Consider the following 20955-nt stretch of genomic DNA (forward strand, 5'->3'; position numbering starts at 1 on the left):
AATAATAATAAGGAAAATGTTTAAATAATAATAATCATCATCGTCGTCATAATAATCATCATCGTCGTCATAATAATCATACTAATACTAATCAGTACCATCAAGTGAGGGTTGGTGATTCGTGATTCATCTAAATGCTTTCATATTCTTTTCAAAGCGATGACTAATTTCCATCGAACTCTTTCTTGTTTTCAAATCAAAAACATGCGTTTGTTATACCAATTCGTATATCATTACATTATCATATTCATTAAGCAAGGATATACATAATGATAGGACTAAAACAAAATAAAACAGCTAGAATGTAATCTTTCCTCGCAGTAATGGAGCACAGGTGACTATTTTTCTTGTCATAAACAAATTCGATTGTTATAAATGACACCGTGGTATAAAACTTACCACGTATCATCACATAAAAATAATATTAAGTTATAGAAGAAAAGAATAATGTTAGAACGAAATGTCAGAAATAATATGACCTCTGCTCAGAGTAAGACCGTGCATGCGACCTAGGTATCAAAGGTAATATCGAAATGTTAATTGTAAACCGCGGCACTAATGTCCTTTGGCAAGACATCAATGTACCTTTGTCACACTCGACCCAGGTGATGTAAATGGGCAGGCGCGCCGGAAGCAGTTTGGGATGGGGGGGGGGGGGGGGCAAACACATTCCAGGGGCAGTGACGTAATGAGAAAAAAAGTTCGAAGGGGGGGGGGGCAGACGAAAAATCTGCATCACCACCAGTCTTACACGTTACATGCAGGTCCCGCGGAACGTTTTTCAAAGTGGAGTATTATCGATCAGTTAGAGCGTAAATTGGCGTGGGGTCCAGGGCATGAGCCTCGGCAGGGGGTCAAGGGGCTGAGCCCCCGGAAGCTCAGGGGTTTTAGGTATTTAATTACAGTCAGATGAGCATCCAGGGGCCCGCCTTAGGGCCCTTGGTGGGTTCCAGGGGGCAGAGCTTCCGGAAGCTCAGGGGTTTTAGGTATTTAATTACGGTCAGATGAGCATCCAGGGGCCCGCCTTATAGGGCCCTTGGTGGGGTCCAGGGGGCAGAGCCCCCGGAAGCTCAGGGGTTTTAGGTATTTAATTACGGTCAGATGAGCATCCAGGGGCCCGCCTTAGAGCCCTTGTTGGGGTCCAGGGGGCAGAGCCCTTGGAAGCTCGGTTTTTTTTAGGTATTTAATTACGGTCAGATGAAAATCCAGGGGCCCGCCTTAGGTCCCTTGGTTTGGTCCGGGGGCGGAGCCCCCGTAAGCCCTGGGGTTTTAAGCATATTTTAATTACGGTCAGATGAGCATTTTTTATACCTTATTTGTGACATTAGCAGGTCACTTATTTTTTTTTCTCCGTCTTTCTTTCTTTTTATCTTTAACATACTTTTTCAAAAAGGAGGGGAGGGGGGCTCGAGCCCAGCCACTTTGAAGACCATGACATAAAGGCTTCTAAATAAGCGTATTTCGCTTGACTGTAATTTGGGAATTTCTTATTTTCCAACAAACGCATAAAAAGGTATGACTTACAAAAAAAAAATGGAGAAAAAATGCCGGAAAATCATGTCACAACATCAATATTTGTTAATTTCGAATAAGAAATACATCACCCCCCCCATAAGTACGCCAGCGTTCAGGGGCTCATGTCTTCTCACCCCTATAACAAAAAAACGGACACGCTTTCCCATTCTCGCACAATATGTCCACGATATGCGCGTATCGCTATTATAGAGACCTACATTGATAAATACCGTATAGGTGGCATGCGCAATGTTTATGAAATTTAATTCCTGTGAAGTTTCCTTTAACTTTGAATGGAATTATAATGTGATTTAATTCAGGTTTTTATTATTGTTACGTTCTTTTGGATTAAAAATACAAACCATGTTTACTCCTTTACTGTTTTTTTTTTTTTGGAGGGGGGGGGGGGGCGTTTTTAGGGGACAAAAATGCGTTTTGCCCCCCCCCTGCCCCCACTTCCGGCGCCTATCTTCTCACCCCTATAACAAAAACACACACGCTTTCCCATCCTCTCACAATATTTCCACGATATGCGCGTATCACTATTATAAAAACCTCCATTGATAGATATAGGTGGCATGTGGAATGTTTAGGAAATTGAATTCCTGTTAATTACTTTCCTTTTCTTTGAATGGAATTTTGTATGTGATATAATTCAGGTTTTTATTATTGTTATGTTCTTTTGGGTTGAAAATACAAACCATCTTTACTCCTTTACTGCTGTTCTTTCTTCTTTTTTTGGAGGGGGGGGGGGGGGCAAAAATGCGTTTTGCCCCCCCCCCCCCCCCACTTCCGGCTCCTATGTAAATGGGTACCTGGCAAGAATTAATTCTTGAAATGCTAGAACGCCGTAATACCAGCCATGCTAAAGCCGTGTAATAATTGCGGAGCGCCAGGAGTGTCAAGTCTGATAAACATGAGCGCTATACAAGAACCCACTATTATTAGTAGTAGTATTACAAACATATTTTTATTACAATTATGAATGGTTCAACTATATACCCCCTACGTACCCCCTCTGCTTTTCTTTGTTGATTCAATCCAAAAGAGAAAACAACATCTTTGGCATGACATCACGGTCACCAGGTATAATGAAATGGAATAACTGCTAATCACTGGAACACATCCCGAACACGGGTGAAGTTGAGTTCTGGTCATGCGATTGCATTGTGAAAGAAACGGTGTGGAACCGACCAGAAAAGGTTTATCATCTAGCATAATAAGAATTTGTGTGTATTGCAAGGTTCTGGAATCATCAAAATGATAAGAAATTTGGCCAAGTCTTGGTAAAATTTCTTATCATTTTCACAGAAAGATGTATATGGGACTACACGAACACGTGGCGTAAAAAGCCGGCCCCCGCCCCCCCCCCCGATTTTTACGATGTTACATGCATATTTAGAATATGAAGGCATATTTGAAGAGCCATGCTTTTCAGGGAACATGTCTTAACTGATGTTCTCCCATACTTGCATAATAAGAATGAGTAATATTCACAAATTATTTTTCACCTCTTCCCAGAACTCAACTAGAATCTAAAAACCGTAATTTTAGCGTTTTGAAATATGAGAAATGTGGAAAATATGAGCAATATGGAAAATGTGAAAAGACGCTGCATCCTGCGATAAAGGTATACTGTGCGTTAGGACTGTGCGTATAAACAGGCCTGTAATACACATAGTGTGTGTTTTCTACAAACAATTTCTCCCACTGTATTTTCGGGCAGTATTGCCGTTAACATGCAGGGAGACATAGATCTACATGTATTTTCTACTTATATTATTGAGCCTGTACACACTCACAATCTAAGCTTTTACACTTTGCCTCAATGAATCATACATGTACACTCCAATGCTCACATAATTTTTAGGTAAGTAAAATATTATAGCTTACTCTTATTCCTCTGTAGGTCTTTCACGGCTGCTATCTTTTCTGCCATTGTTGGAGGGTTTTTGTATGTCGGCGAGGTCTGCTAGCTATTTAAGATATAATAAGCCTACTACAGTATCGAGGTCAGAATCATAATATGCACATAATGCACGGGTCGAGCTCGAGCTCGGCAGAAGGTTAGTATACTGTGTGGCTGAGGTATTTACAAGGTACGTGCAAATGAACATTGAGTTTCAATTTTTGTGTTGTGTGTATAAAAAACGTTTCAGTGAGCAAAATTTCCTGGGAAAACCTCGATGTTAAAGGTCTTGAAGAGGTAGATATATATGTATTATTTAATTTACTTTGCTTATATTACCCTTATATGTCCTCGGGTGTATTGTTGGATAGTTTAAGGAATCGATCTGTATGGCCCTCGGATGGACTATGGCCCCTGTTTTCTATATGCATAGTCCATTTCGTGATAAACCGAGCTTCGATAATAGAGACCTTTAGATTTGCGTGGACTGATACGTGTGACGTCCATTCAAGGCAGTGCATTATAAGGACGTCGATCGTAGCAATCCACGTTGTCGTTGTGCAAATCTAAAACTCCTTAATCAGGCCCTTGTCCTTGCTCCTGTCACGCGATAATCATCTGTCAGTTTAGTACGGTTCCATGTACTGACTCAAAAGCAAGCATAAACGTACATGATACATGATTATGTTCGTTACATAGCCATATTGACAATATAGTTAAATGTATATACAAGACTTATAAAATAACGTATAAAACAAAATGGAAAGTTTGCAAATGGAAGGAGCTTTAGAAAGGTACTCTAGTAAGAAAAGGCCCTACTGGTAGAAAAAAAAAACATGAGCATATAATACGGAAGAAGGAGACGAAGCTAGCAAAAGGAAACAGAAAACTATGCAGGAGAAAGAGAGATGAAGAGAAATGGAGTAGACAGGGAAAGAGGAAGAGGGGGAGGAAGAAGAGAAAGAGAGCTAAAAGAGAAACATCTAATGAAGTATGGAATACAAGACAATAATTATTCAGTTACAAAAACCATATACATGTACATATACAGACTGTTACAAAGGGACAGTGAGTGATATTGTAGTAACTCACTTTAAAGAAAAATTAGCATTGTATAATACAGGTTCTGGTGCCTGTCAGAATTAGTCCGTCGTGTACATACCCAAGGCAGAGCATTTTCGTGTGTGAAATATTTAAGTTTATGCCCATATTCTGCAAAGTCTGTGAGTAAAGCGAATCGAGACGACGGTCAATTTTGGGAGAGATTTTCCATTAGGTATTGCAGTGTATATTTTCTAACTGAACACCAAACGACCGTGATCGTATCCAGGCTCTCTTGCCAAAGTCCAAATGAGTGTATGTGATTGATTTCGCAGGTGAATCTTGATTCTTGACCCATATTGCCCTTTGCACACGGAGTTTTATTTATTTATTTATTTATTTCTGATATTTAGACAGGGTGACTCATTATCACTTCGATTGTGTTTGTATACCTGCGACCCCCCCCCCCCCCCCCCCCCCAACTCAGTGTTATTTGGTGTACGCGTATTCATGTTCCCTCCCTTTGAAGTCCGGTGTGTAAAGTCAATACGGGCTGATTTTGTGTGTATTACGAGCCGGACTTTGTTGCGTGAAAAGTACCCCTTTATCGGAGATTTTGGGAACATGAATGCGGTCCCTCCCCGGCCCCCCCCCCCCTCCACTCAGTGTTATTTAGGGTACGCATATGCGTGTTCCCTCTTTTTGAAAACACCCCCTAAGTCCGGTGTGTAAAGTCAATTTTTTGTATGTACGAGCCGGACTTTGGTAACATCACGCATGCGGTCATTCCGACCCCGGAGTGGGGGGGGGGGGGGGGGGGGGGGGGGGGGCGGGGGTCCCTCCTTTCCCGGTAATTCAAAGCAGTGTTTAGACAGTGTTCATTTTACATTCCCTTCATGTACGATATCATTCATACAAGTCATAATGCATTAGAGTCACTGACGCGATACTACGTCAGTCATAAATTGACGCCTTGTGCTCAAATTATGACTGACCCCCCCCCCCCCAAAAAAAGGCCGTAATTTATGCCTTTGGATTTACATTTCATTTGCATCGAATAGTACAAACCATCCTAAATAGTGGTCCCTTAAAATATTGTCTAACAAAAGTTTTAGAAGATATTTCAATAATATTCAATGTAAACTTCTTCAAAATCACTGTTTTTAATCAACTGTCTGTGCTAACAACGTCTTGATAATTTAGCCACATTTAGTGAATGAAGTTGACCGATTTGTTACTATTGCAGACAGAAGTGCGTATTCCAGATTTTACATTGCTGATTAAAGATGGCGTCAGACAAGGAAGATGGGGAACAAGTGGACAACAAGGGTAAGATTTGTTCCCTTTTACTTTCCTTGTTCAGTTGGACTTTGTGACACGATTCGATTTTACCTGACTCAGAATGGCCTAATTGATTTTTGATAGGATTTTCTATTAAAAGGGGAATTCGTTTAGGTCTGCCAGTATTACATTTTTTTTTTAAATTGTTGTATTCTGGCGTAGTCGATACTATAATCATGATAGTATCATACTGCGGGGCCGACAATTTGTAATACGTACGGTATTAGGTCACACTAAAATGATTATGTCCCTGGTGTAAACGGTGTTATCACAAGTTATACAAGTTTTCCAGGTTTGCACTGTGGTGCGGCAGACAAACAGTAATTCTTTCTGTAGTACTGTGTTATTAGTCAATACTGTGAAGTTCCCCCTTTTCACACCGTTGTCACACGAGCATTAGTCTCATTGATCAATCGGACTATGATGCTATACATTTGTTTACAAGTGGAGACCAAACAAATATCTAGGTGCACAAATAAATCACATTTTCAACAAAAAATGAAATCGAATCGAATTGCAATATAATTATTAATTTTATTTCAACAACAAAATGGATAAACATGATTAAATTTGTATTAATACGTCAGTGATAATGATGATGGTGATGATGGTAGTGATGACAATGGTTACGATGATGATAACGATGATGGTGATGAAGGTGATCATAATGTTAAGGAAAGAAGAACCAAGGCTTTAACACGATCATAAAACCTTAGTTACATCTAACATAACACTGTCTTCGTCAAACTAGAGTTATACAGCTGTCCATCTGTCGTGAATCCCACCACGGAGCAACTTACCGACATTGCAACTCGTCTGGGCTTTCACATGGACGACGTAGAACTAAAGGTAATTGCTTCAGTTTTTTCTTGGTTTCATCGGTGTAGCGTGGGCCCAGCTATTGAGGAATGGAATTGCGTACTAGGGGGCACTGTCCTTTAGACTATAGGTGGATGAAATGCGAGGGAACAAAGCATGCGAGTGAAGGGAGTTTGAGAGAGGGGGTCGTTTCAAATCCCTTTCACGTTACATTCCCACTTTTCTTTCGCGAGCGCTCTCTCTCTCTCTCTCTCTCTCTCTCTCTCTCTATATATATATATCTTTCTCTCTCTCTATATATATATATCTTTCTCTCTCTGTTTCCCATCCATTCCCCCTCTCCCTCATTACTAGGCTTACGCTACGCCTCTGATATCACTTTCACTTTGTCACTATGAATAATGCGTGATTATTATTTCTTCAAACTCCCCAATATTTCAAGTACCAGTCCGCATTGCTTATAGATTAGATCCTATGTTACTGGTATAAGATCAAGATTATATACTTCATGATTTCATTTAATAGATATAATAACCAGACTAGTAAGCGGCGAAGCCTTGTCCGTTTCCTACATCATGTCAAACCACCATTACTATGAAATATGATATCATGATTGTGTTGTATGTACGAATGGAATTGAAGTCAATCGAAATGTGCACTTTGTACCTTTATTGTTGAACAGGCATATCAAATGATGATCAAAGGAAATATTGATGCGATGAATAGCATCGAACATTTGGTCGAACCGACATTGACTACCAAATACCCAAGACTTCCAGGTCAAACACCGTCCAAAGCCGACAACTCTTACAATGCTTGGTAAATACGAGGCATCCTCTTTATGCATTTTCCTTTCTGTTCGTTTGTTTTATTTTGTTTTCTGTTGATTTTTTAGCTGATGAATGTGCTTCATTGTATTTCCACATGACTTGTACTCATGGCAAATTTGTTAACATCCAAACACTACTGATAAGCAAGGAAAACAAAGTCTGTAATCAATTAACTTCAGCTAAGAAAACGATCGATCCATTTCAGATTCTGAGGACAGAAACATTAACAACAGCAACAAATTTAGGTAAGGGTTAATCCATTTCCCCTTTTTTTTGGGGGGGGGGGGGGAGGGCAGGGCAAATCCAAAGAAATTTTTCTCATACAATCGCAAAATATATAGTAATACATTTATCCCTTTCGCATTATGTTTATAGCCCTATACTTTGTACAATTTGGCTTAGTCCAGATATCGAGGAAAATGATACTTACAATGTACCTTGTCTTAATTCGGTTCATTCTTCCATAATGTTTGGTATGGAGGGGCACAAAAAACCTAAACTAGTTCACACATGCCTGGTAGTATCTGTTTACAAACTGTTCACCAATACACTATAAGTATGCGGAAAGGATTGCTCTCTATATACACCTGGGCAGCGTTTCGCGTAACCGTCATAATAGGGACTTTTAGATTTGCACAACGACAACGTGGATTGCTACGATCGACGTCCTGTTAATGCACTCTCTTGAATGGACGTCACACGTATCAGTCCACGCAAATCTAAAAGTCCCTATTGACGTTCGCCGACATCCCATTGAAAAGCGTTTTAATAGAATGTCGGTAAACTCGTACTTATGAAGGTTTTGAGAAACGTGGCATTTGGCCCCACGACCCAATCTGACGCCCCTTGTCAATGCCGTCACCCCTCTCCCCGCACCTCTCGTCATGCAGTCCATGATCTGTAACGTTACCCTTGATCTTTTACTGTACTACAAATAGGTTCATATGGAATTAATTTGAGTTATGAATATAATGAATTATTTGGGGTTCACATGATCCTCAGGTCAAGAAACACTGTCTTAGGTAGTCCAAAGTCAATAATATTAATGTTACCATTAATAATGACTTCATTTTAGAAACAAACACGTTATGAAACATTACAATGATTTATAAAAATAATGATCAAGTAAAACAGAATATTACTATTACAAAGCAACAGCATTAATTTGGTATAAAACAATAAGGTTAATGTTACCATTAATAATGACTTCATTTTAGAAGCAAACGTTATGAAACATTACAATGATTTATAAAAATAATGATCAAGTAAAACAGAATATTACTATTTCAAAGCAACAGCATTAATTTTGTATAAAACAATAAGGCCGAAACATTATCAGAGAAGTAACATTCACTGAACTCTTCAACGCAGCTCTTATTTTTTTACTGGGTCAAGAGGAAATATCAGGGCAAGCTGACCTCATGCCTAAGGACACAAGTCTGGCCGGAGGTAATTGAGTTGCTAGGTGCCGCGCACGCGACTGAAAGTTGATATAAGGTCAAATGATTATGCTGGAAGAAGATTTATGAGGGACTTTGAGATTACGTAACATACTGTGACAAAAAACTATGGCTGGAGGAGCTCCAGGCGATTAACGCGGTGTGGCCTGAACGAAAAAAAGGCAAAATACCGCACGCGACTGCGAATGTCTTTTACGAGACGTTGATAATCCGGTAATTCCTTGGTCTTACCAGGGTCCATTACTCCATTACATGGTCTACCAAGGAGTCATCATACATATGAAGTAAAATACTGTCGAATCGTCCGAGGGGTGGGTAGGCATATCGTGACGGTGGTAGGATTTATCTTTAGCTTCTTGGTAGGCCTAGTAAAGGCAAGACTTATTTTGGAGAAGATCGAGTAAGGAATAGGCTAATCACCCATCAAATCCAGAGTATTACAATCATGTATTCATAGATGCCCAAGATAAAAGTGGTTGGAACGTCATCATCAATAGGGTCACAAAGGGTCAGTCGTGACTCGAGTGGGACGACGACGACGATTCACAGACGATGATTCTATTCTGACAATATATATGGTAATGAAATAACCTCAGAGCCTATAAAATCCTCTTTTTTAACCAGGGCCCGTCGATGTGAAATTCGTGGTGCCGATCGTGGTAGATTGACGGGAAAACGAATAGCCATCAAAGATAGCATCGCTATAGCATGCATGCCAATGATGAATGGTAGTCATGCCTTGGAGGGTTTTACACCTAGCTATGATGCAACGGTGGTATCTAGGGTGTTGGACGCAGGTAAATATATTGTGATGACCAGTTGCGAAGCAAGGGCCCAGGTATTGAGGGGGCATATAGGAACCATTGGGGATGGGGGGGGTTCCGATGAAAACCTCCGTAGTCAATCCGAATTATCAACCTAAAACTCAGAACAACACCCTAACCCTAACACCTAACGACAAACCAAGTTGCTGCCTTAATTCGACAACTTTGCCAAGAAAAATTCCTTTGAGCACACGCCGGGTCACTAAGATAATGAATAATTCCTTCCCTTGAGCAATAGGTGTCCGTTGGAATTGATTTTTTGTTTCTTGTCATTATTCCAGAAAAATCAAGATAACCTTTGTTATTCATTTAAAACTTGATTACTACCAGTATTCATAATCACAGTTAATTGTATCCAACTTCCAGCATTTATATGTCCTAATGTCAGGAGGAATGTTATACATTTAGTGTTTTTTCTTGCACAGCGACATATCTAGCTCTCAACGATACCATTTACTAACACGAGATAAACTGGACAAAAGTTAGGGGAGAACAAAATATATAAATTGAGTAATACTTTGGTCGGCAACCAATACATGGAACTGTATATTTTCCCCTATTCTTAATAGGTGGTGTGATCGTGGGTAAGACAGTTTGTGAGGATATGTGCTTCTCTGCTTGCAGTTCTACCGCAGCTCAAGGTCCAGTACTCAATCCTCATGATACCACGCGATCGGCAGGAGGATCCAGTTCGGGCAATGCTGTCGTGGTAAGGTCTTCATTTTTAAAAATCATGTTTAGACTCTCTAAAAAAATGAAGGGAAAATCCTGGCTGATTATAACTAGATAACTAGATGATACACGCCTATAGGACAAGAGTTCCGATTTCTGCATTTGTTTTGGTTAGAAATAAATGACGCGATGAACCGCAGTTGTTTACCGCTACATAAACGGGACGAGGCTTTATACATTAAACGGACAACTGATGGTTGAGGGTTCGAATCACAGCTCGGCACAATATAGCGTCTTTTGGCGAGGCATTAATCCATATTTGCCACCCAAAGGCAGGTGTAAATGGGTACCTGGCAATTGCTTGATATTAATTGCAGGGCGCTCAGGGAGAACCGTATTGATGCTGATGAGACTTCCCTGGGTAAACAAAATTATTATTAAAACTTACAGACTACCACCCAAGAGAACTAGACAACTAGTCATAAAGCAACTAATGTTAAACAGTTAGCTCTAGGACTAGGACAACTACCCCTAGAACTATTGTCACAGACCATCGGAAAATTACCCTAAAATCGATATATCGTCTACTACCCCTGTTACACGAGAGTAGTTTTCCGGGAATATAGGTGTCGCATTTTTAAACATTTGGTTAGATACATGTGGAGGTTTGAAGGTTTCAAGGGTTATTTGTTTTGTCTCTCATGGATTCAAACATTAACAATACATTTAACATATTATATAAATATATATAGATTTTATATTTATACAAATTATTTTAGTTGCGATAGTCTTATTTAGAGAAATTTCGCCAAAACATATTTTCAGGACTGTTATTAACGAATGTTTGTTCTATTTATTCTTGACTGTGATGCGTGTACGGATTAAGCTGGCTATAGGGGAGGCAGACATGGCACTGGGTAGTGACCAGGGAGGGTCACTTCGAGTCCCCGCCAGCTGGACCGGCGTAGTTGGTCTTAAACCAACCTATGGGCTCGTGCCTTACACAGGAGCCATAGAAGGAGATCCTGCCATCGATCATATAGGGCCGATGGCTAGAACAGTAGAGGACTGTGCACTGCTCCTTGAGGTACGCCAACATTTACTCCTTTTTATTCTGATGAATTGTTTGGAATAGTGAAATACAAAGCAGACCAAAAGGGGACTTTGGTAGCAAACTGGTCCAGAGAAAAACAGGAAAGAAAATCAGAGAAGTAGAAAGGTGAAAGTTTGAATATAATCGGAAGAACACTGAGAGACGTATTAATTTTCTTATTGTAGGTCCGATTTATTTCAAATTTTCCCCATTCTGTTTATCTTATTTTTCTGCTTTCATTCAAATGAACTTATTACAAGGATCAGATTGCTCTTTTAGTGCGACTGAGAAGACAAAATAGATGTCTGATCAAATCGACTTCCTGGGGCGAGCAGATTATGTAAAAAGGAGTCATTATTTTATCTTGTCAATTCGACTTCCTACGGTAGAGGAAGACTGTTCTTATTCGTGGATTTGATGACGAAAGTGTGAGAAGACAAAAAGTCGATACATTTGCTAATCCCCACTCCACAAGGAATTTGCCAAGACAAGGTCATTGGCCGTGGATGTCTTGTCTTCTCGTTGGTACTTTTAACACTATTTAAATTAAACTTATGTAAGATATAAAAGCACTCTAGTTGATCGTATTATTTAGTCGCCGTCTAAATAAACCAATGTGAATTATCATATTGCATAAAAGTAAACTTTGATTTGTTTGGGAAAAAGTAACGAGAGTATTAATGGTAATGGTAAAAACTTTCAAAGGTAAATTTCTATACTAAATCAATGGATATTCTTTGTTGTTGTTGTTGTTGTTGTTATTGAGATTGGAAGTTCGTGATTCTTTTTAGGTGATAGCTGGGTATGACAGGGGATTCGATCAAAGACAACACCCAGATACAACTGTACCACAGTACACCAAGCAGGTAGCATTTAACCTACAACTTAATTACTCAATGATGTGATCAAATTCAAACAGTTCCCTACTTATATCTCTCATCACTGAAGTATTCGGAGAGCAACCACCCCCCCCCCCCCACCAAGATCAAATTTCAACAAATTAAACAAAATGGTATGGTGATTTGATATAGTAAGGAAATCATTTGTCAATCAATGAATTACTCAGCATCGTCTTGAAATTTGCACATATTGACAAGAATAGATAGTTTCTCAATAAGTTTCTGATCATACGCATTGTAACGTCGCACAGATATTAATACTATGTTGTGATGCCAAACTAAACAAATTTCGGGAATGGTTAATGGGGCATGGAGTTTATGTTTTTAGTCCATGTGAATATTGTATAACAGTCCAATGAATGGTTCTTTTTAAAATCGAAATAAAAATGTAAAATAATCGAATCAACATTGTGCTATTAGTTTTATTGTGTACTTAATAAATGCACCGAAAATAAAAATGAAAATGATTGAAATGTAACAATCTGATAATGTAAATAAGTGTACAATGCTCGCTTCACCCTTTCGTTAATTTGCTTTGTAATCTATGTCAAATTTTCGTCTGAAATATGTTTTCAGTTAGTGGGAGCGAGTATCAAAGGGCTGAAGATTGGACTGGTTGAGGAAGGGTTCGGGATGCCAGGGGCGGAAGAAGCTGTCAATCAATTGGTGGAAACCACGGTCAGAAATATGGAAAGTCTTGGCGCCATCGTGGAAAGAATATCTGTACCAATGCATTCCCGAGGTAAAATATTTATTTTTGTATGCCTAAAGTCTGGTGAAAAGTCAATCAGTTCATTTCGTGTCAAAATAAACTAAATCATGACAATGATAATAATGTCATAGGCTGTACCGGAATTTTAAAAGTGAGGGGGTAGGGGGAATTTGTAGCCAAGGAAGATGTTTGGGTTAATTTTATTATCGGACCATAACCGGAAAGGTGAGCTTCTTCACCAACTATACGAGGCCTTCAATCCTTATTTACAGTAACTCCCAAAACAAATTCGAAAAATTTGTATTTTGTTATACTAACATAGCCTAATACTTATCAGACGCTAGTATATAATGTTCATCTTTGACGAAGTGATTTCAAGGAAGTGGCAGTAATTTTTTTTTATTAGTTTACATCGCATTTCATACATGTATAACGGATTCATAAATTAGTTATTTCAGTGGCCTGTCTTTATTCATTAATTCGAATACAGCCAAAGACATATACGGCACTCTGGCTGAAGGTACAGGCGCTTATATGCAACGCCCTGCAGGTATGTAAACCATTATGGAGCGGCGTCACACGGGACTGGTCATTGATGGGATACTCAAGATTTATATTCAGAGACAAATAACTTATGGCCTACTTAACAGATTTTTAGTCACCTTTAGTTCTATTTCCTCTCGAAATATTACTCTTTGTAAGACGTGCAATAACCAACCAAACGATCCAATCAATGCCAAACCCAAACAATCAAATCTGTAAAACAGACAGGTGGCCAGTATTTACCTTCGCGTGTTTCTCAGAACTTGTTTTAATTTGCTAAACATATATGGGGTATATAGATAGGCAAATTCAATTCAGTTCTAGTATCCTAAGTAACCCTTATTTTCGTCCATTTCTTTTTTCGTACTAACAAAATGTGTTTTAAATTTTTAGAGCATATAATTATCAGTTATCAGATACGCCTCATAAAACATGTGTGTAAAACATGACTGTTTTGAAACTATAAGCTGCGTCCGATTGTGTTCCATTATTTATCTCGATGTACCCATTACGATCAGATGATTATCTAAGATATAAATTTGCTGGAAATGACAACTGTTGTTTTATTTCCCACACTACTCTTTTTTTGTTGTGAATTATTGAGATATACACCGAATTCGTAGTATATAATGATATCCATCTAACGTTATCACAATAATGAGAAATGAATTGTGTAAGTATTCGTATGACCGCCATAAGTGCATTCGTAAAAGGACAATGCACTTGGTAGGTAAACAAGTTCTTTTGTATGGAATAAAGACTTGATGAAACAATAATCTATTGTACCGATCGATGCTTTCTGCTACGGACCAAGACTAATTTTGTTCATATTTGTATGCGTTTTAAGGGTGTGTCGGTGCAGGTTTCTATCCATCCAGTCTCGTCACTGAGTTTGGAAAATTGTTTCACTCCAGACCAGACGATTTCCCGCTTACAATGAAAGTAAGTAGGCCTCAGATTAAACGTGTCGTTGCATCGTTAGTTCTTTCTCCTTGGATTCCCATCAAGAGGTTGAGAGTTCAAATCCGAGCTCGCGGCAATGACGTCATTTCAATTCAATCCAATTTCAATGTATTTATTTGTCAAATGTAAGTTCGACATGGATATTATTTTGTTTCGCTCACATATAGAATAAAGGCCCAGAAATGTTACGAAGAACGTAAATCGGTTACAAAATATGATGGCTATAATTTGACGATGATAAAATAATAAACCTACAAAATAGTAATTTTCGTTTGGTTATGACTTGTTTCGTTTCCGTAGATTACATAATTTAGCTATCTTCATGCATATATATATATATATATATATAAATGAAAATTATTAATTACTATTACATTTATACACATACACAAATTCAGATTTTAAACTGATTTGGAGCACATCGAAATAAATGTAATAAACGAGATATTTAAGAAAATAGATATCTTTTGGAAAGAAACATTTTTTGGCAAGACATTTTTTGGCAAGACATCGATCCACAATGTTTAGAACAACAATTGACGGAAAGCCCTAATGCAGATACTTTAGAAAAATTGGAAAATACAAAAAAGAAATTAAAGGAAGTTTATAGCTATGTAAATGAAGGAATTAGGATTCGATCACGAGCCTCGTGGTACGAAAGCGGAGAAAGGGATTCGCGTTATTTCAATCAATTAATGCAAAATAACAAAAGAAAGAGTACTATTAAAAAAATTAAAACCTCAGATGGTGCTATTTGCTGCGATGAAAAAAGGATAACTGAAGAAATCCGGAAGTTTTACAGCATGTTGTACAGTAAAGTAGAGTACGAGTGCTCGGATAATTGTTATAATAGTTTCTTTCAAGGTTTACCGAAATTGACTGAAAAATCTCGAAAATACTGTGAAGGATCTATAAGTAATAAAGAATGCCGAGAAATCTTAAAAGAATTAAAACAAAACAAATCACCTGGAAATGACGGTTTTTCTTCAGAATTTTATCGTACCTTTTGGCCGAATATTGGAGATTTAGTTAAAGATGCCTTGAATGAAGCATATAGATTAGGAGAATTAGCATCGTCTCAAAAACAAGCTGTAATTACGTTAATCGCTAAAGATGGGAAAGATCCCTTTTCACTGAAAAATTATAGACCCATTTCCCTTCTTAATGTCGATTATAAAATCTTAACAAAAATTTTGGCTAAGCGAATCAAGAAAGTATTAAATGAGATCATTATGGGAGATCAGGTGGGCTACATGAAAGGGAGGAATATTGGTGAGGCCATTCGCATTATAGATGATATTATTTTTCATACATCCCGTTACAATTTATCTGGTTTTTTGTTAGCTGTAGACTTCGAAAAAGCTTTTGACTCAATTTCACATCAATTTCTTCAAAAAGTTCTGTCGTCATTTGGTTTCGGTCCGTCCTTTCAAAAGTGGGTTAAAGTTTTATACATGAACACTCTAAGTTGTGTATTAAATGAAGGAGGGTCCACTGGTTATTTCAAAGTAGAAAGGGGAGTAAGACAGGGAGACCCTCTTTCTCCGTACCTCTTTATCTTGTGTATTGAAGTAATGGCACACAAATTACGAATAGATAAATTGGTGGACGGAATTAATTTTGGAGATAAGGAAACTAAACTAGTACTTTATGCGGATGATATGACAATTTTTGTTCGCAATAAAAAATCAATTAATAGGTTAAAAGTATTATTTGCAGATTTCGAAAAAATTTCTGGACTGAAAATAAACAACGACAAGACTAAAATATTAAGGTTAGGTTCATGTCAACGTTTAGATTGTGATTTTGCTTTTGGCGAAATAGTTGACTTTCTTAAGGTTTTAGGGATTTTCTTTTCCCTCGATGAACACAAGAAAGAAGATCTAAATTATAAAGAAATCTTAAGTAAAATAAAAACACTTTTAAATTTTTGGAAGCAAAGGGATTTAACACTTATGGGTAAGATTCAACTATTGAAAGTGCACATTTATTCTAAAGTTCTTTATCGGGCGTCACTTACTCCTGTTCCAAAATGGGTTTATGATTCACTGGATGAATTAACTTTTGATTTCATGTGGAAAGGAAAAACAGATAAAATCAATAGAAACACCATGTTCTTAGACTATAACCAAGGGGGGTTAAAGATGTTAAATTTTTCTGCACAAGTTAAATCGCAGCGAATTATGTGGATTCAAAAACTTCTAAACAAAGATGAAGACATGAAATGGAAACAATATTTTAACTTTGTCACTGAACACGTGGGTGGAGATTTGATATTTTCATGTGACTATATACCAAGTTTATTAAAAGTGACAGCTCCACAATTTTATATGGATTTATTAGAAGATTGGGTGAATACGAGACATATAAGGAGTATAGACATTGGTGATGTGGTAATTTTTAATAATAAACTTATTCGATATAAAGGAAGTTGTATATACGATAAGAGGTTGTATGACAAAGGAATTTACAAATTAAAACATATTCTGGAAAACGATGGTAAACTAAAAAGTGACAGGCATTTTATCGATTTAGGTGTTGAAGTAAATGAAATTGAAAAGATCAAGCACTTTTATGCCTGTTTACCAGTTTGTTGGAAAAATAATTTTAGAAAGGGAGAAGAAAAAAATAATTCTGGAACTGATTTCACTTTGGGGAAGAAAACAACTAATATAGCTGATTTGAAATCAAAACAAATTTATGTACAATTAATAAAGAAAGATGATTTTAAACCTCTGGTTTTTGAGAGAATTGGAAGGAACTATGGTTTTTCCTGTAAGGAAATAGAAAACATATTTTTAAGACTAAGACAGTGTACACTTATAACAGTCGATTAAGAGAGTTTCAGTTCAAACTTATACATAATATATTATATACAAATCATCACCTCTTCCGTTTTGGTCTTGTCTCGACTAACTTATGCTCATTTTGCGAAAAAGATGAAGAAACATATAAACATTTATTCTATACTTGTGAATTTGCACAATCAGTGTGGGAAATGTGCGCGAGATTTTTAGACTTTGAAATACATAACTGTAGTTTGGAGGAAATTCTGTATGGGAAAGAGGAGAGAAATAAAGGAAAATATCAATTAATGAATCATGTTTTAATTCTTGTTAAATATCTGATTTATAGAAATAGAGAACTTAAAAAACCACCCTCTTTTAATGAAATAAAGAATAGTATAATAGGGGATAAAATAGAAGAAAGGAAATTGGCAGCAATGAGGGGAACTCTCACTATTCATTTTTCTAAATGGGAAAACCTGAGTATTAGACAAACAATTGGAACCCAGAGCCAGTCGTCCACCGGTTAAGAGGGGGGGGGGGGATGGGGATAAGGGAGAGGTCGGGTAGGGTAGGGTTAACAAAAAGAGAAAACTTTTCTCTCAGGACAACAGTATAAAAAGAAGTATAAGTTGCTACATTGTTAAAACAAAACAAAATTGGATTATACAACTGCATATGTTTTCTTTGAAAATATGAATTTTTGTTTCAAATATGATGTATAGGAACTAACTATGTAAGTTTCTTTTGAAGCCGTTTGTAAGACAAAAATTTATACTGATTTATAATGTCATCACATTTGCAGTGAGAGTTACATATGATGATTGTAATTTGTACTATGATTATAATTTGTTTCAAGAGAGAAAAGAATAAAAACTGACCATAAAAAAAAAAAAAAACTCTCCAACTAGGTGTAATCGTAATGTAAATCGAAGTAGTTCCACTGACGAGCTACCTAGCAAGCTCGCTTAGTACATGACTTGTATCCTCCTGGTTGTGCTCATTGATCGACATTCTTACATAAAAATGTCTATAATGGTTACAAGGGCCGTTTTATATATAGGCTCGCTGAGTTGATAGTTCTCTGTCATCTCTCTCTCCCTCTTTCTCTCACTCTCCGTCCCCCTCCTGTCTCTCTCTCTCTCTCTCTCTTTCTCTACCTCTCCCTCTCTTGTTTCATATATCTTTGTTATATATTGGATAGATGGTCCTGATGCAGAGTGAATACTTGAGTAGAAATTACAAGAATCAGGTTCATGCGAGAGGGCGCAATCTTGTGTTTGGTCTTCGCCAAGCTTACGACCACGCCCTCGAGAAAGTCGACGTTCTCGCCTTGCCGACCACGCCCTACCGTACCGACAAACTCATGTATCGGGATGATACCCTATCAGGTGATAGGTCCTTATAATCCTTCTTTATTGGAAATTTCTATTTTTCATCAGGGTCCTTTTTGTGAAGCTAAATGGCAAATAATTGGATCTTACTATCCATGACAAACACAAGAAATATCCATTCATGATAATCTGATATTCTATATGTTGTTTCTTTGTTTTTAGTTTTTATTTTGTTGGCGTTTTTTGTTTTGTTTTGCTCTGTTCTATTCTGTCCTTTTTATTCCACGTTAGCTTGGTCATTTTTCATATCATTATGATACCTCGAATCTATTGCTCATTGATTTTTTTTTTCTTTCTTTAGAATTCCTCGGAAAGTGTTTTGGGATGACGACGAATACGGCGGCTTTCAACTTGTCCGGTCACCCCGCCCTCAGCGTCAATGCAGGCTTCCTAGAAGGTTTACCAGTCGGTCTTATGTTGGTGGGGAGACACTTCGATGAACTCACCATCTTTAAAGTCGCTCAGGCTGTCGAGAAAATCAGGGATGAGACGAAGTAGAACCAAAATAAGAACAAAAATACTGACCTGTTTGTCTCATGTTGGTAGCAAGATACTACGATGAACTTATACCGTCTTCAAAGTCGCTCAGGCTGTCGAGGACAAGAAGTAGAAACAAACTAAGAACAAAAATGTTGAACTGCCGCTTCATGTTGGTAAGAAGACACTTTGATGAACTTAACGTCTTCAAAGTTGCTCAGGCAGTCGAGCCAAGAATGAGACGAAGTAGAAACAAAATAAAAACAAAAATGTTGAACTGTCGCTTCATGTTCGTAGGAAGACACCGCGATGAGATCACCATCTTCAAAGTCGCTCAGGCCGCTGAGAAAATCGAGAATGGTTCAAAGTGAAAAATTAAAAAGAAGACTCAGTTTACCTGTTATGCCTAATATCGGTTTGAAGACATTGTGACGACACTGGCGGGTCCATGATTTCCTTGCGGGGAGGGCGGCACAACTGAGTTCGAAATTCTGTGATGAGCCCCCAAAACAGGTCATCAGGACGTTTAGCATGCCGTTTTGGCTACAAAAATTCCTGACAATAAATTTTAAAAAGTCCCATCAATCTTCTTTTTGCCCCCCCCCCCTTCCTCCTTGATCAATCCTAACTTATAAATGACAGGACGTTAAGGACTTTGGATGACTTTTAAAAAGGCCGCCTGCTGGATCCATTTTAAGAAATTACATCACTATAAAAATCAAGATCTTCAACGTCACTCATAATTATTAGGACATGATAGGAATGCGATAATTCAAAAACTAAAAGATATATCTCTCAAATTCATGCTAGGACGACATGGCAGGAATCGACTCAACTAAGAGGAAGTTATATTCTTCATAGACGCTCGGAGTGTGAAGAAACTACGTCATGAAACGAACTCGGGTCATTAGTTGGAATACATCTAAACACTAACCATCTTGGACTTGGAGATGGCGCAGGTTGTCGAGAAGATCAAGGATAGGACAATTTATTGAACATAGGCCTCCCTACGATAAAATAAATATAAACCACAAAGCTCGTATATAATGGGGCATTTTATTTGAAGGACTGCTTAAAACAATTGCCCGAGGTAATCTAGAAACTGAAACAGAAAATGACTATAGTTCACATTGTATACATTTTTATGAACAATCATGTTTATGATTTTTTTTTTGCTGGAAATAATAAAAAATAAACTATCAGGTATTCAAACTCAATGTAATATGCTTATTCTTTTCACTGTGTTCCATATTAGTAATATGTACATGTAATTTTAATAAATTGAATTATAATTTTGTGTATTTCTATCAGAAAAAGAGTTGTTGAGCGCTCAAAATGCAACAACAAAAAATCATACAGCTCGATCGCTTTGCTCCCTTGTATGTATTGCTTCAGGACCTCGTAATTTTTGCCCTATTAAATTGTAGCTTATATAGCGTTTCTAAAGGGTTAGAAAAATTCAAATTCTATTTGCTTTGCTCATTATATTGCGCCTCAATATACTGCAATGTAAAAACGGCATTTGTGAAGGTTCAACATTGAAGAAGAAATATATGAACTTCCTGTTACCTTTTTAAATTGTTTGACTATTATTTCTCCAGAAAGATCATTAAGTGTGTGACCCATAAAAGAAGAAGTAAATAGAAATCCGCTTTTGTTCAACATTCACAACTCCAC

General features: G+C 37.6%; 1 protein-coding gene across 1 annotated transcript; it reads left to right on the forward strand.

Moving 5' to 3' along the window:
• The first annotated feature begins 3286 nt into the window (after window positions 1-3286).
• Window positions 3287-19939, forward strand: LOC576856 (amidase). The gene is made up of 13 exons (XM_030972559.1): window positions 3287-3385; window positions 5712-5794; window positions 6558-6655; window positions 7308-7444; window positions 9540-9712; window positions 10309-10448; window positions 11298-11498; window positions 12296-12370; window positions 12980-13145; window positions 13606-13665; window positions 14506-14600; window positions 18612-18798; window positions 19103-19939. The coding sequence occupies exons 2-13, from the start codon at window positions 5752-5754 to the stop codon at window positions 19297-19299; spliced, it is 1572 nt and encodes a 523-aa protein (XP_030828419.1). The 5' UTR covers window positions 3287-3385; window positions 5712-5751; the 3' UTR covers window positions 19300-19939.
• The last annotated feature ends 1016 nt before the right edge of the window (window positions 19940-20955 follow it).

Source organism: Strongylocentrotus purpuratus, unplaced genomic scaffold (assembly GCF_000002235.5).
Source record: "Strongylocentrotus purpuratus isolate Spur 01 unplaced genomic scaffold, Spur_5.0 spur5_scaffold_6, whole genome shotgun sequence".
NCBI lineage: Eukaryota > Metazoa > Echinodermata > Echinoidea > Camarodonta > Strongylocentrotidae > Strongylocentrotus > Strongylocentrotus purpuratus.

Excerpts from the sequence above, each read along its gene's own strand:
- LOC576856 (XM_030972559.1), top strand. The coding sequence starts at position 5,752 with ATGGCGTCAGACAAGGAAGATGGGGAACAAGTGGACAACAAGG. Across the intron at positions 9,713-10,308 it reads ATCTAGGGTGTTGGACGCAG|GTGGTGTGATCGTGGGTAAG; the intron begins GTAAATATATTG and ends TATTCTTAATAG. Across the intron at positions 12,371-12,979 it reads TACCACAGTACACCAAGCAG|TTAGTGGGAGCGAGTATCAA; the intron begins GTAGCATTTAAC and ends ATATGTTTTCAG.